General features: G+C 39.5%; 2 protein-coding genes across 2 annotated transcripts; both read left to right on the top strand.

The window, feature by feature from the left end:
* Positions 1 to 4,577: 4,577 nt before the first annotated feature.
* On the top strand, positions 4,578 to 6,871 carry LOC140837804 (cytochrome P450 CYP72A219-like). Its single transcript, XM_073203908.1, has 5 exons — positions 4,578 to 4,875; positions 5,031 to 5,251; positions 5,446 to 5,690; positions 5,800 to 6,187; positions 6,278 to 6,871. The coding sequence occupies exons 1-5, from the start codon at positions 4,602 to 4,604 to the stop codon at positions 6,713 to 6,715; spliced, it is 1,566 nt and encodes a 521-aa protein (XP_073060009.1). The 5' UTR covers positions 4,578 to 4,601; the 3' UTR covers positions 6,716 to 6,871.
* A 2,064-nt stretch (positions 6,872 to 8,935) lies between these two features.
* LOC140839029 (uncharacterized) lies at positions 8,936 to 9,830 on the top strand. Its single transcript, XM_073205657.1, has 2 exons — positions 8,936 to 9,051; positions 9,209 to 9,830. Exons 1-2 carry the CDS (start codon positions 8,936 to 8,938, stop codon positions 9,828 to 9,830), a joined length of 738 nt encoding a protein of 245 aa, XP_073061758.1.
* The last annotated feature ends 4,612 nt before the right edge of the window (positions 9,831 to 14,442 follow it).

Here is a 14,442-nt window from a genome sequence, read left to right as displayed (position 1 = left end):
AGGTATAATCTGTCCTTTCTACATCGATCATGTCATATTATGTGTTGCGTTGTTTTATGCGTGAAAATATGTGTGTGACGTTCGTCGTTTGAGCAGAAATCGATTCGGATCAGTTTTGAATGAATTTTAGATCTGAAAACTCGTTTTTACTGTTCAAGTTTAAACTGTGAATTTTCGGTACATATTTTGAGAAAACGTTCAACTACAAAATTGTAGAACATTTCGATACCTTCGATTTGATATATGATTCAAAATTTTTGGACAAAAATTGAGTGAGTTATGGCGTTTTTCGTGGGACTGCTCAAACTACGACTTTTATGAAAATATGTGTTCTTGAGTTTATTTGTTGCAGGCTTCATTGGGGATCGACGGGTGATCACTGCTGCGTCTAGGTATGCTTAGTATGCTGTTGGGTTGTTATTTGATAGGTCGTTTAGTGTCGATAGGCACTCGACTACATTAAAGTCGTAGGAAACATTTCGGTGTCAGTTGCCACGTTTTTGAATGATATGCGTCGTAAGGTGAACATTGTTGCTTTGGGAGTCTATACGAATGTGTTTTAAGGTTATGGCAAGCTAGGATGGGTCTCGAGGTGTCCACTCATAGTCCGTACAATCGAGTCGAGAGCGCTAAACAAAACATGTACAGAATTTTCGTGAGTTTTCTTGTCCCGCGAGTACACGGACCCTCACCCGGACCCCCACACGGGGTCCGTGCCTTTGTTCCTCAGTAGTGTCCAAAACCCGAGTCTACACGGACCCCTTGACGGACCCCTTGACGGACCCATGCACGGGGTCCGTGCCCCCCTCCTTCTTCCGAGTATCCCTTCACCGCACCTAGACGGACCCGTACACGGACCCGGGGTAGGGGTCCGGGTACTCACTGTTTGGGAAAGATTTGAAAGTTGTTTTCGGGGTTTGAGGTCATGGTTTAGTGCAAGGATTATTCAGGGTCGTGTAATGGGAAATTTTAGAATGTCCTAAGAAATGATTGAACTTGAGAGTAAGTATGATATCTACGTTTAATTTATGCAAGTTAAGTATGCAAATTCAAGTTAGTATGTGCAGCAGCAACGGCCCCGATCGAAGTCCAACGAATCCCTCAACGCCAAGTAAGTATGTTGACGTGCAAAGAAATTATTTTAAGTTTTTGAGGTATGCTAAATGTCTTGTGACCAAAGTATGTTTAGGATTGGAAAGCGTTAAATTATGAACGGGGACCAATCCGCCCGTTAAATTATGAACGGGTTAGATCGTGGTTGGAAAGCGTTAAATTATGAACGGAGACCAACCAGCCCGTTAAATTATGAACGGGGATCTCATGTATGTGGCAGTGGATACGTCCCTGTCAGCCCAGTACTGTGGTTTGTCTGATCAGACGTTTATTATGTATGCGTCACTTGCTTTGAAACATCCTCTAAGCAAAATGATGAAGTATGTACGTTCAAGTATGCAGCATGTTTATGAAAAGTTTAAGTTATGGCACGTCGAAGTATGTATGTATGTATGTTCAAGTTTTAATACGCAAGTCAAGTTTCAAGTTATGTATGTCATATTTTAAAGTTGCATGTGATTTTATTATGTAGTACTCGTTATTCCAGTTTATACGTGTTGAGTCCTTTAGACTCACTAGACTTGATCGATGCAGGTGAGTATGTTGATGAAGAGACAGGAGGTGGCGACCAAGGGGCAGGCTTGGACTGAGCGGCAGGCTAAACCCGAGGACCGCCCATGTTATTTTACGATTTTTATGCAAGTTTAAAATACTCTGATGTTATGTTTCATTTCAAGACTTTTGGAACGGGTGTTTCTTTTAGCAAATTTTGTTGGCGATGTCGATTTCAAATATTTATTTGATGGAGAATGTAGTGACGACCGTATTTGATTTCATTTCCGCATTGCTTTTAGTTTAAAAGAAAATTTTTAATTTTTCCGCAAATTTTAAGTAGTAAGAGTACGGTTCGTTACACAAAGTCTTCTAGTGGATCATTCCCAAGGGGAATAAGGGGTGACGTAGGAGTTGTTAATCTCTGAACATCTATAAATAAATTTTTGTCTATTTATTTATTGTATTTACTTATCATTTCCACTGTTTTTAAAGATGCATTGTTGAAGCATTTTATGTGTTCTTCAAATACCAAAATATTGCATACAAAATGTTTGATAAAATGCTTCAACCAAATATTTTTACTCATTCAAATTGCATATATTTTAAATGCTTTACAAAATATTGAATTGATTTTTACGAAGGATTATTTTGAGAGTCTTCTACTTGGTTTGAAAATCAAACTTGATTTAATTCATCAGTTTTCAATATTTCAAGAACCGAGCTATCGTAGCTCAACGATGATCCTCCTAATCGATCCTATCAACTTTATTAAACTGAATATTCTCTAGCTCTTTTGCCTTAGTCCTCTCTTCATTGAAGTTATTTGAATTTCAAAAAAGATATTAATAGCAAAGAACCGCTCACGAAACCTATATCCACTATGATCCACTATTAGAATTCTCCGTCCTAAGATAACACCTTATATCTGTGCAAAACTGTAATATAAATATATATTAAATAAATATATTTAGAGTTTTTTTCGATATTTATTTTCGAACAATAATATGTTGACCAACGTATATATTTGAATCTTTCGAACCGAACTCGAATCCAAGCAGTGACATGAACCGAACTCGAAAAAAAATTAAATTTTTCGAGATTCGAATCGAACTATAGCATAATTCGAAACTTAAATTTTTCTAGCATATTCGATTTGTTTACACCCAAATCAGTCTCCACATTTAAAAATTGAATTTAAGTACTTGAAACAATTTTGTATTATTTTTTGGAACGGAAAAAAGGTTAACGAATAGCTGGGATTAGCGAAACAAAATAAATTTAGAGGAAAGTTCTCTGAGTCGTATTTGTGAGACAAATCTTTTATTTAGGTCATCAATGAAAAAATATTACTTTTTATGCTAAGAGTAATATTTTTTATTGTGAATATCCATAGGATTGATCCTGTGAGACGATCTCACAGAGTAAGATCCGTGAGACGATCTCACAGTCAAGATAATATAGTAATATTTTAGTGATGTGTCCACCTCTTAATTAGCATGGAACCAGGTGGGCGCGGCGCTAGAGCCCTCACCTTCATCAGCTCCACACATACATCTTTCTAAAACTTTCAGCTAATTTTTTTTAAAAATGAGCAATGAAAAATCACGATTTTTTGAAGTTACAAATACTCTTTTAATATTACCTTAAAAATACATCCAATGATCAACGTTCGATTAAAAAAAAAAACATGAGAAGTAGGTAATAGGTAATATTAACAACTGTTCCTTAATTTACGATATATCATATTCAATATGATATATTTACGAAATATATAGAATATGAGAAGTAGGTAAAAGGTAAAATATTAACAACTGTTCCTTAATTTATATTTTGGACGAGAAATCAATGGTCCTGAACATTATTAATTAAATATTTATTATCCTGCATCCTTGGCCTGGTTTCGAGGCAAAGTCCATTAAATGCAATTTATTGTTGTCAAATAGTCCAAAAGAGTTTCATAATAAAAATGGCTTCGTTCCATCTGCTAAGATTGGAACTTGGACCTAACTCAACCCTAAAAGCTAGTTCAAGAGGGGAGGATTGTCCAATTCCATATATATCACTCAAAAGTTATTTACCCAACCGATGTGAGACAATTAACACACCCCTCTCACGTCCAGAAATGAACATCTGTAGCGTGGAGTTTATAAATGATCCAATTATGGGCAGAACGGGTGGCCTAATTATAGACAGTCCAACAGTGGAACCCGGACTCTGATACCATGTTAAGATTGGAATTTGGACCTAACTCAACCCCAAAAGCTAGCTCAAGGGGGGAGGATTGTCCAATCCTATATATACCACTCAAATGTTATTTACCCAACCGATGTGGGACAATTAACATATCCGCATTGACGATGTCTTTATTCAATTAGTACATGATATATATGTGTATTGAACGAAAAATCATGAACATTCATATAATCATGATATATAGATGAACGATTATGATTCATCACTCAGCACATAACATAATATGATACTTTTTATATGGATAATATCTATCAAACATAAAATAATCAATTAAATCATAGTAATTCGTAAAGACCCGTCAGATCGATCTGAGTTAAACAAAATAAATAAATATATGATTTTGTCCAAAGTAGCATTATAAAAATAATTCTGAAATGTCATATCGCCTTCTTAATATAAAATGTTTAACGAGAGAATCCCACCTGAGTAATAAAAAAAGGATGAAAATTCAGTAAAAAAATTAAAATCGAACTCGGGAAAGGTACGCAAAACTTGGTATTTTGTAATAACAATAAAGTAAAAATAACTGCGGTCCCTTACAAATTAACATCTCGGAACTACATGTGGTCAAACGTGTCGTTATTTACAATCGTCTGCTCACCGTTTCAGTTAAGTAACTTTTATATATTTTTATTTTTATAAATTTTCGCTACACCACGTCTCCACGCATGCAATAACACATGTATACATACGTCCATATATAGATATGTAGGTACAGGAAAAAGGCAAAGATGTGAAAAATGGAGTCAATGTATTTCACGTTAGTTGTTTGTTTCGCTTCGGTGGTGCTTCTGTACGCATGGAAGGTGTTGGATACGTGGTGGTTTCGGCCGAAAAGTATCGAGAAGCTGCTGAGGCAGCAGGGTTTCAGAGGGAACTCGTACCGGTTTATGTTGGGAGATTTGAAGGAGTTGGCCGCCATGCACCGACAAGCTAAATCCAAGCCTATTGCTTTCGACGATGATATCAAGCTCAGGATCATGCCTTTTCTCATCAAAACCCTAAACAAATATGGTACTTTCGTTTTCACTTCTTATTTTCTAGTTTTCATGAAGGAAATCGAGAAAAAGTCCATGCCCATAAATTTCTAAATGCATGCTTTGGTGGTGATATTTGGTGCTTAAAATGATCATGCATGTGAGACTGGCATCTGACCACATAATTTGCAGGAAATGGATCTTTTTTATGGATGGGACCAACACCTAAAGTTATAATCACAGACACTGATCTCGTAAAAGAAGTGATGTCCAACAATTATACGTATCTGAAGCAATCTAGCCCGAATCCGATAACGAAGAAGCTTATACAAGGAGTCGTCCTTCTCGAGACCGACAAATGGGCCAAACACAGAAAGATCCTCAACCCTGCTTTCTACATCGAGAAATTGAAGGTTCGATTCATAGAAAACAAATAAAATTTGTAGTGTCTGTTTGATTGAGATTCTTGGAGCAGTTTTTACAATACACCGCGGTTTGCTAGGAAGTTGGGCTAATTGTTTTTGTAAAATATTAAATATGGATGTCAAATGGTTGCCGGCAGGTAGATTCTAAGTGATCTTTCATTTTAACGACTGTTTTTGAGCAGCTCATGGTACCTGCCTTTTACATGAGTTGTGAAGAAATTTTGAACAAATGGGAGACACAAATTTCGCCCAAAGGATCATGTGAGATCGACGTGTGGCCCTATATAGAGAATTTAACAGGAGACGTGATATCAAGAACAGCGTTTGGTAGTAATTTCGAAGAAGGCAGAAAAATATTCGAACTTCAGGAGGAGCAAACGGAGTATGTTTTGAATATTTTACAGACCATATATATCCCTGGATGGAGGTAAACAAGATAGAGTGTATGTGTGTGTTGTATCGAAAAGGCTTTACATTAAGCTTCTTTTTTCAAAATTACGTAACTGAACATTATGTTGTTTATTATTGATGAGCAGGTTTTTGCCGACCAAAGTAAACAAGAGAATGAAGGCAATAGAGAAAGAAGTCAAATCCTTGATATTGGGTATGATCGAGAAAAGAATCGAGGCGATTAAGGTAGGGCGGGGCGAGCATAAAGCTGACCTGTTGACCTCATTATTGGAATCGAATTTTCAAGAAATCGAAAATCAAGGCAACAAGAGTCATGGGATGAGCATAGACGAGGTAATAGAAGAGTGCAAACTGTTTTATTTAGCCGGCCAGAGGACGACGTCAGTGTTCATAGTCTGGACGTTGATTTTACTGAGCAAGTATAAAGACTGGCAGGCAAGAGCTCGAGATGAGGTTTTGAAGGTGTTTCGTGACAAAACCCCCGATTATGATGGTTCGAATAATTTGAAACTTGTAAGAAACACCACTTACATTAAACATATGAAATATCTTTCCCATGACATGGCTAGCTTAATTTCCTTATCACGAAAACTTTTACGACAGGTTACCATGATTTTACTCGAGGTCCTGAGGCTGTATCCACCGGTAGTATCTGTTACTCGAAGGCTCGATCACGAAGCCCAGCTCGGGAACTTAACAATGCCAGCCGGTGTGGAAGTTGTAATGCCAATAATCATGTTACATCACGACCGGGAAATTTGGGGGGACGATGCGATGGATTTCAATCCCGAGAGATTTGGCGAAGGAGTTTCCAAGGCACAGAAGGGAAAAGGTATGTATTTCCCGTTTGGTTGGGGCCCTCGGATATGTCTTGGACAAACGTTTGCGATGTTAGAAGCCAAAATCGCCCTGGCCTCGATTCTGCAACGCTTCTCTTTAGAGCTTTCACCGTCTTACACACATGCGCCTGACGATCTTATATCCCTTGTACCTCAACATGGTGCTCACTTGGTTATGCACAAGATATACGGGATTGAATGAATCTTCATATTTTGCCTCTGTATCAGTGAGGATGTTAAATTGATCAACCCTTCTACTTGTGAATTCTGATCAGTTATGTTTAAGGATTCGATGTCTTTACTTAGTTCCAATTATGAATCGATGGAGAGCATGCAATGAATAATTCTCTTCCATTTCTTTCTAGCTGTCTCTAATCTTGTGAATTGTGATGTTCAAGGAAAAAAGTTGGACATGGATCCAACAGCATGTAATCATATATCTAAGTGTCATAAATGTTATATTTCCCCAATCAACTCAATATATATATATATATATATATATATATATATATATATATATATATATATATATATATATTATTTGCATACTTCAAGAAAAGGGATCGATGAAGTAGGAAGGCTTGGCTGCAAGTCTCTTTCCAACTTATAAGATTAGCCAAACCAAAAAACATTGGTTTGATTTGGTTTAATTTTAGTTACAAATGTAAAAAAGTATAGATTAGAGACTTTGTTACACTTTACTTTCTATAACTTTTCTAAATCTAGAAAATTGTTTGTTGTAATTGCTTTTATTTATGTTTTTAAATTAATTTATTTCTTTTTTCTAAGAAATTGATGATTGTAAAGTTTTTAAGTAAGTTATTTTGGGGGATTTATATATTTTTTATGTTAGATCTATAATGTCATGGTTATGTATTATATTTGTAAACGATTTTAGTATATGTGTTTGGGCTAAAAATAATTAATTATGAAAGATCAATTTAATCACAAGCCCAATTAAATTATATAGGCCCGTTAAGTGTGAGATTGATTTTTATCGATTCAAAACTGGTCACAGAGCGCCAAAAGGGAGAAGAACGTGGGAGGATAGATGGAGATCGTGAGAAAATAGTTGGAAAGATCATGGGGGAGTGGAGAGAAACCACCTTTCACAGCGAAGAAAAAGAAGAGATCGGCAAGCACACGGGGACACAACTCAACTCTACAGACAAATCTGCAAATACTCTCTGCAAAAATTTTCAGTCTTTCATGCACTAGTTTTCAAGCGTTCCAGCAAATTTCTAGCAATTTACGTCTCTCATTTTAGATTTTAAAAACTTTATATTTATATGTTTATGTCTTGTAAATTCCTACGGTTTATTGAAAATATAAACAATGTCAGGCGTTTATTCCTCAAATTCCAATAGTTTTCTTCATTTTGGCTTTATAGTTGTTTTAGGAGATTAGAACTGACGGTCAAATTTAGAATTCACTTTCGTTTGTTTTAGAAGTTAGATTTTTATCATTTTTACACAAATCGGTGCATTTACGCACCTGGCACGCCCGCAACACCAAATATTATGCAAACATATTTTTGGCACGCCCGGTGGGACCTTACTATGCCGCCAAGAAGAAAGGGAAACGTGAATCAGGAGGGTGGGGAGTCTCTGGCGAATCAAGAGGGAACTCAAGCGCCTCAGCCAGAGCAACACGCTGTGGAACCACAGGTTGAAGAAATGGATCTACATATTCCTACTACGTATGATCAAGTCTCAAACAGGGTGATTGAAGAACTGACTGCTACAAAGATTGAGGAAATCTCACTGGCATTATCTAAGGCGATGGCTGACTGTTTGAAAACCATTTTGTGTAAGCCGAGTCAGTCCTCAGAGAGCAAAATACCACTATCAAAGAGGCTGACCAGGGAAGCAACCAAGTTCATGAATCCGATTAGGGAGTGGGAAACTCAAGGGCTGGCGATCCCCGTCGTCCAGAGTTTACTCTCCCAAATCATCCAGAGAGAAGGTATACACCACCTCACAAGAGAGAAGAAACCTTAGGGGGGAGATCTCAGCCATATCCACGTGCTCATGGAGTGGGGAGCTCGAAACAACCAGTTACTCAAGTGTACAGCGTGACCAATCCTCTGTACCAACCGGGAGTTTATGATGACATATCGCACATGGATCATCAAGGAGTGGATGGGGGCTTCCCAGGAGGTAATTTTGGTTTAAATGCAGGGTTCCAAGCCCGGGGGGAAAATTACTACCATCACCAACTCCCCGCTCGGAACATGCACGGGATTGATCCAGAAATGGTGAGAGAAGCTGTTCAAGAGTTATATGGGCCGGCCTTGAAACAGATTGGCCGCCCAGAGTTCCACAAACCCTATCCAGACTACATTGACGTGAATAACCCGTACCCAAGGGGTTATAGAGTTCATGATTTCAGTTTATTCTCCGGGGAGGATGGCTAGTCCAGCATGGAACACATAGCCAGATTCACCATCCAGTGCGGGGAATTAGCCAACTTGGAGAACTTCAACAATCTAAAGTTGCGGATATTCCCGAATTCCCTCACTGGGACTGCATTCGCCTGGTATGCCTCACTCCCCAGAAATTCAGTGATGAGTTACCAAGAGATGGAAAGGCCAATTTCACATTCAATTCTATAGAACAGAGCCTGAAGTGTGCATTGCGGACTTATCCAGAGTCACTCAAAAGAAAGGAGAGTCTGTGGAATATTTCATAGACAGGTTCAAGAAGATGAAGAATAGGTGCAAGGTGTTCCTACCGGAGACCGAGTTCGTGAAGATGGCACAAAAGGGGCTAGATTTTGAATTGAGGAAGAAATTCCAGGGAATGGAGTCCAGGGATTTCTTCGAGCTAGCTGCCAAAGTGGCTGAATACGAAGAACTATTGCGGGAAGAGTCATACAAGAAGAAAACTACTATGGGGTCTTATTATCAGGAGGTGGAAGAGGTGGCATTGGCAGAGATGCAATCGGCCTGGTCTTGCACAGTTCCCCTGCTAAAAAAGAAGCCAACAGAGAAGAACAACTCTCAACTCCCCAAAGACATGCAGTATACATTCGATGTATCAAAGACCGAAGAAGTTTTCGACTTCCTGGGGAAAGAAAAGTTCATCACATCCCCGCCTGATCACAAGATGACACCCACAGAAGAGCTGAAGGGACGAGAGTATTGTAAATACCACAACTCCTATAATCATGCCACCAAATCTTGTTGGGCGTTCAAGAACATTTTGCAAGATAGAATTAACAAGGGAGTTGTGAAATTCTCCAACAAACAAGAGTCTATGGCGGTGGATGATGATCCTTTTCCCCCGGTAGCTTTGGTTTGTGAATGTGAGATTTGAGGGATCTTCTCAATGAGAAAAGAAGCCGATCCTTTGCAGTGAAAGACCGAGTAATCAAGAAATACTGGATTCCAAAGGGTCAATTGTTTGAAGCTCATGGAAGACATAGTGCCGATCAAATACGAACAGTCCAACCGCATTTCCCCAGAAATGTTGGTGAATCCGCGGCCTTTAGGCCGAGGAATCAACATTTCCTTGAAAGACCAGTGGTGGAAAAACAAAGGTTTAGAGGGGAGTCATCATGCAATCATCGCCAAAGTAGGTATTCAGACAGGAGAAATGCATATGAATTTAAGTCACGAAGGGTGGAAACTAGAAAGTTATCAGCTAATCAAGGCAGAGAACGGTTCATACGAAATCTCAAAAAGAAAAATGATTGAGAGCAGTTGAGTAAAGCCGAGATACGTCCTTCCAGCCAGAGGGGAGTTCAGTGAGTCTTGGAGAGTGGCCCAACACAAAAAGTTCCCTAGGCCACCGACTAGGACATAAAAGAGACGACTGTTGAGAGAAAGAGCAATTGCAAGAAGAGAGGAGTCCGCTAAGTTGAAAAATGAATCCACAATTGATGTTCCAGTCTCCAGGGAGCCAGTGGGGAGTAAATCCAAGTTCGGAAGATCGGCTACTGAGGATAAGTTTGTTGAAGATGATGATGATTTGTTAAGCGAAGAGGATGATCAAGCAAGAAAAACAATTAATTTTTGCGTTGGAGGATTTCACATCACCGTGGACTGTGCCACTGGAGTAGTGATACTACCGGAGAGATTTAAAATGATGGAAGAAGAGAGTGGGGAGTTGATGCCCCAAGAATCAGTGCAAAAGAAAGAGCACGCAAATAAACTCCCTGAAGGGAGTTCAAGAGTGATTATCAAGGAAGATCACCCGAATAAGCCTAAGCAAGTGATACTTGAAAAGCCTACACCGGCCATGACCAAGCACATAAGGCCGTTGTACATCAAAGACCACTTGAATGGGAAGCCAGTGTCCAGGGTGTTGATTGACAATGGTTCAGCTGTGAATGTTCTCCCAGTAAGAATGTTGAAAAGTTTGGGCAAAAATGAAGAAGACTTGATTCCTTCGGAAGTTTCGGTTGCTGCATTTACAGGGGAAACCACCAAAACCATTGGGGTATTCCCCGCTGATGTTACTGTGGGGAGTATGTCATCGTTATGTGTATTTTTCGTGGTAAACTCTTCTGCCAACTTCCAAGCGTTGTTAGGCAGAGATTGGATCCATGCATACCATCCTCAATGCACCAACTGTTATTATTTTGGAAAGGGGATGATGTGGAGGTTGTAGAAGCTGATGGACAGCCATTTCAAACAAGTACAAGTGCAGTTGAGGCTAGGTACTACAATGGGGATTTTGGGCCCATCAAAATCCGTAGCAATAGCAAGAAAGAAAATCCACTGTACATGCAAACACCAACTCCAAGCTCGGTGTTGGAAAGAATCCTCAAACCTACTGTTATCGTGCCGTCTAGGCCGATAATTCAGCCGCTGATTGAGGAGATTGATGATTGATTCGGACCAAAAAGAAAAAGTGGTAGCTGCAACCTCTATATGGAAGGCACATGTGCAGCAAGTAATGGACAAACTAAAGGAACAGGAAGCATGGAACACTTATGGAACTGAAGTTGTCCAAGAAGAAGAATACGAAGATGATGAGCTCCAAGTCGATGAGTTGTTGTTAGCGCCATCTCAAATGGAAGATGGCCAACATGAAGTTCAAGACCCATTGGAAGAGATTAACTTGGGGGAGCTTGAGAATCCAAAAGTGGTATATGTGAGTAAGCTACTGGAAGAGCAGTTGAAGCAAGACTTGATCAGCATGTTGAAGGAATACAGAGATTGTTTTGCATGGAGTTATGATGACATGCCAGGGTTGGAACGAAAATTGGTCGAACACCGACTTCCACTCAAAGAAGGTTTCAAACCATTTCAACAGCCATCTCGTCGCATGTCAAAAGAAGTTGAATTGAAAGTGAAAGAGGAAGTTGAGAAATTGTTAAAGACCAAGTTTATAAAGCCAAAAAGATATACCGAATGGCTTTCGAACATTGTGCCAGTCATGAAAAAGAATGACAAGGTAAGAATATGCATCGACTTCCGAGACTTGAACTGTGCAACTCCCAAAGATGTATATGTGATGCCGATACCTGATATGTTAATTGATTCAGTGGCTAGACATGAATTGTTATCCTTCATGGATGGATTCTCGGGCTACAACCAGATCAAAATAGCAGAGACTGACACTCACAAAACAACATTCAGATGCTCGGGAGCTGTTGGTACGTTTGAATGGCTTGTTATGCCATTCGGGCTAAAGAACGCAGGGGCCACGTACCAAAGAGCTATGAACTCGATCTTACATGACATGATAGGGCATCACATTGAAGTATATATAGATGATATCGTTGTGAATTCTAAACAAGCTGCTGATCACATTGAACACTTGAGGAAAAGCTTCCAAAGAATGAGGCAACATGAGCTGAAGTTAAATCCATTGAAATGTGCCTTTGGTGTGAAAGTAGGAAACTTTCTGGGATTTCTTGTACATCAGAGGGGAGTTGAAGTGGATAAGAACAAAGCCAAAGCTATTATGGAAGCAAATCCACCTAGAAACAAGAAAGAGTTGCAACGCTTCCTTGGGCAAGTGAATTACTTGAGGCGTTTTATCTCTAACCTTGCAGGGAAGACAAAGGAGTTTTCACAGCTGTTGAAGCTCAAAGACAGCAGAGAGTTCAAATGGGAGGAGCCGCATCAGAAAGCTTTTGATGTGATCAAGAGATATCTATCTAACCCATCTGTTCTTATGCCTCCCAGGTATGGAATGCCCCTTAAATTATACATCTCTGCTGCTCATGAATCAATTGGGTGTCTACTAGTTCAAAATAATCATGAAGGAAATGAACAAGCCATCTATTATTTGAGTAGATTCCTTACTCCAGTAGAGGTGAAATATTCTGTGATTGAAAAACTATGCTTAACACTGTATTATGCATGTACTAAGTTAAGACATTATTTGATTCAATCAAGAGTGTTTGTGGTGGCTAAAACCGATTTGATTAAATACATGCTTAATAGACCCATCCTCTCTAGGAGAATTGGCAAATGGTCTTTAGCATTGGCCGAATTTACATTGACATATTATCCCCAAAAATCAGTAAAAGGCCAAGCTATTTCCGATTTTTTAGCTGATCACCCTTCACTTGATGAGTTTATTGGAGAACAGGTTGGGTTCCCAGTTTGTGGAGTGGGAGTTCAACCCTGGGAGTTGAAGTTCGATGGATCAAGTACAGAAACAGCAGCTGGAGCTGGTATTGTGATCACCTCCCCAAGAGGTGTGAAAACCGCTCTATCCTTTAATTTGGATTTTCCATGCACCAACAATCAGGCAGAATATGAAGCACTGGTCATCGGATTGGAAATTTTAAAAGATTTAGGGGCAAGAGAACTGTTAATATCAGGGGATTCCCAGCTGGTACTCAAACAGTTGTCAGGGGAGTTCAAATGCACAAGTTTGTCCTTGGCTCCTTACTATACAGCTGCATCCCAACTTCTAGATGATTTCGAGGAAGTGTCATTAGTACACGTCCCAAGACAAGAAAATTGGGAGGCAGACGAGTTGGCACAGGTTGCTTCGGGATTGAAGATGTCTCCGGAACTTACACAAAGGCTGGTGTTGATTCAAAAGAAAAACCACCCTTCAATTCAGCAAAGAGGGATTCATGTAGACACGCTCAACTTGGATATAAACTTAGTTGGTGACTGGAGGGATGACATGAAACAGGTGCTAGAATCAACCGGGAGAGATATTCCACATGGTTTAAAAATGAGAGCTCTTAATTACGTTTTAGTGGAGGGTGATTTGTACAGGAAAGGGTTAGATGGTCTGCTCCTCAGATGCATAGGCTTCCCAGAGGCTTTGGAGATCATGAAGCAAGTTCATGAGGGAGTGTGTGGAGCACATCAATCTGGAATAAAGATGAGATGGTTGATAAAGAGGTATGGCTACTATTGGCCATCAATCCTGAAAGATTGCATCAAATATGCTAGGGGATGTCAGCCATGTCAGAGACACGGGAACATCCAAAGAATTCCGGCGGATGAGCTTCACAACGTTGTCAAACCATGGCCATTCAAAGGCTGGGCCATGTTCTTAATAGGGAAAATCTACCCCTCATCATCTAAAGGCCACTCGTTCATCCTTGTGACTACAGATTATTTCACCAAATGGGTAGAAGCAATGTCTTTGAAGAAAGCGGAGCAAGGGGATGTCATTAACTTTGTGAAAGAGAATATTATTCATAGATTTGGAATTCCAGAGTCATTGACCACGGATCAGGGAACTATGTTCACATGCTCAGATACGAGGGAGTTTGCAGAAGACTATGGAATTAAATTGATAAACTCATCCCCTCATTACCCACAGTCAAACGGGCAAGCCGAAGCGTCAAATAAAGTGTTGATAAAGATTCTACAAAAGATGATGGAAGAGAATCCTAGGGATTGGCCAAGGCTGTTATCAGAAACTTTGTGGGCATACAGAACATCCAAGAGGACTGCCACTGGAGTGAGCCCTTTTTCCCTTACCTTTGGCCACGATGCAGTGC

Source organism: Primulina eburnea, chromosome 8, assembly GCF_022965805.1.
Source record: "Primulina eburnea isolate SZY01 chromosome 8, ASM2296580v1, whole genome shotgun sequence".
NCBI lineage: Eukaryota > Viridiplantae > Streptophyta > Magnoliopsida > Lamiales > Gesneriaceae > Primulina > Primulina eburnea.
Note: the sequence above shows the minus strand (reverse complement) of the source record. Positions and strands in the feature narration are given on the sequence as shown.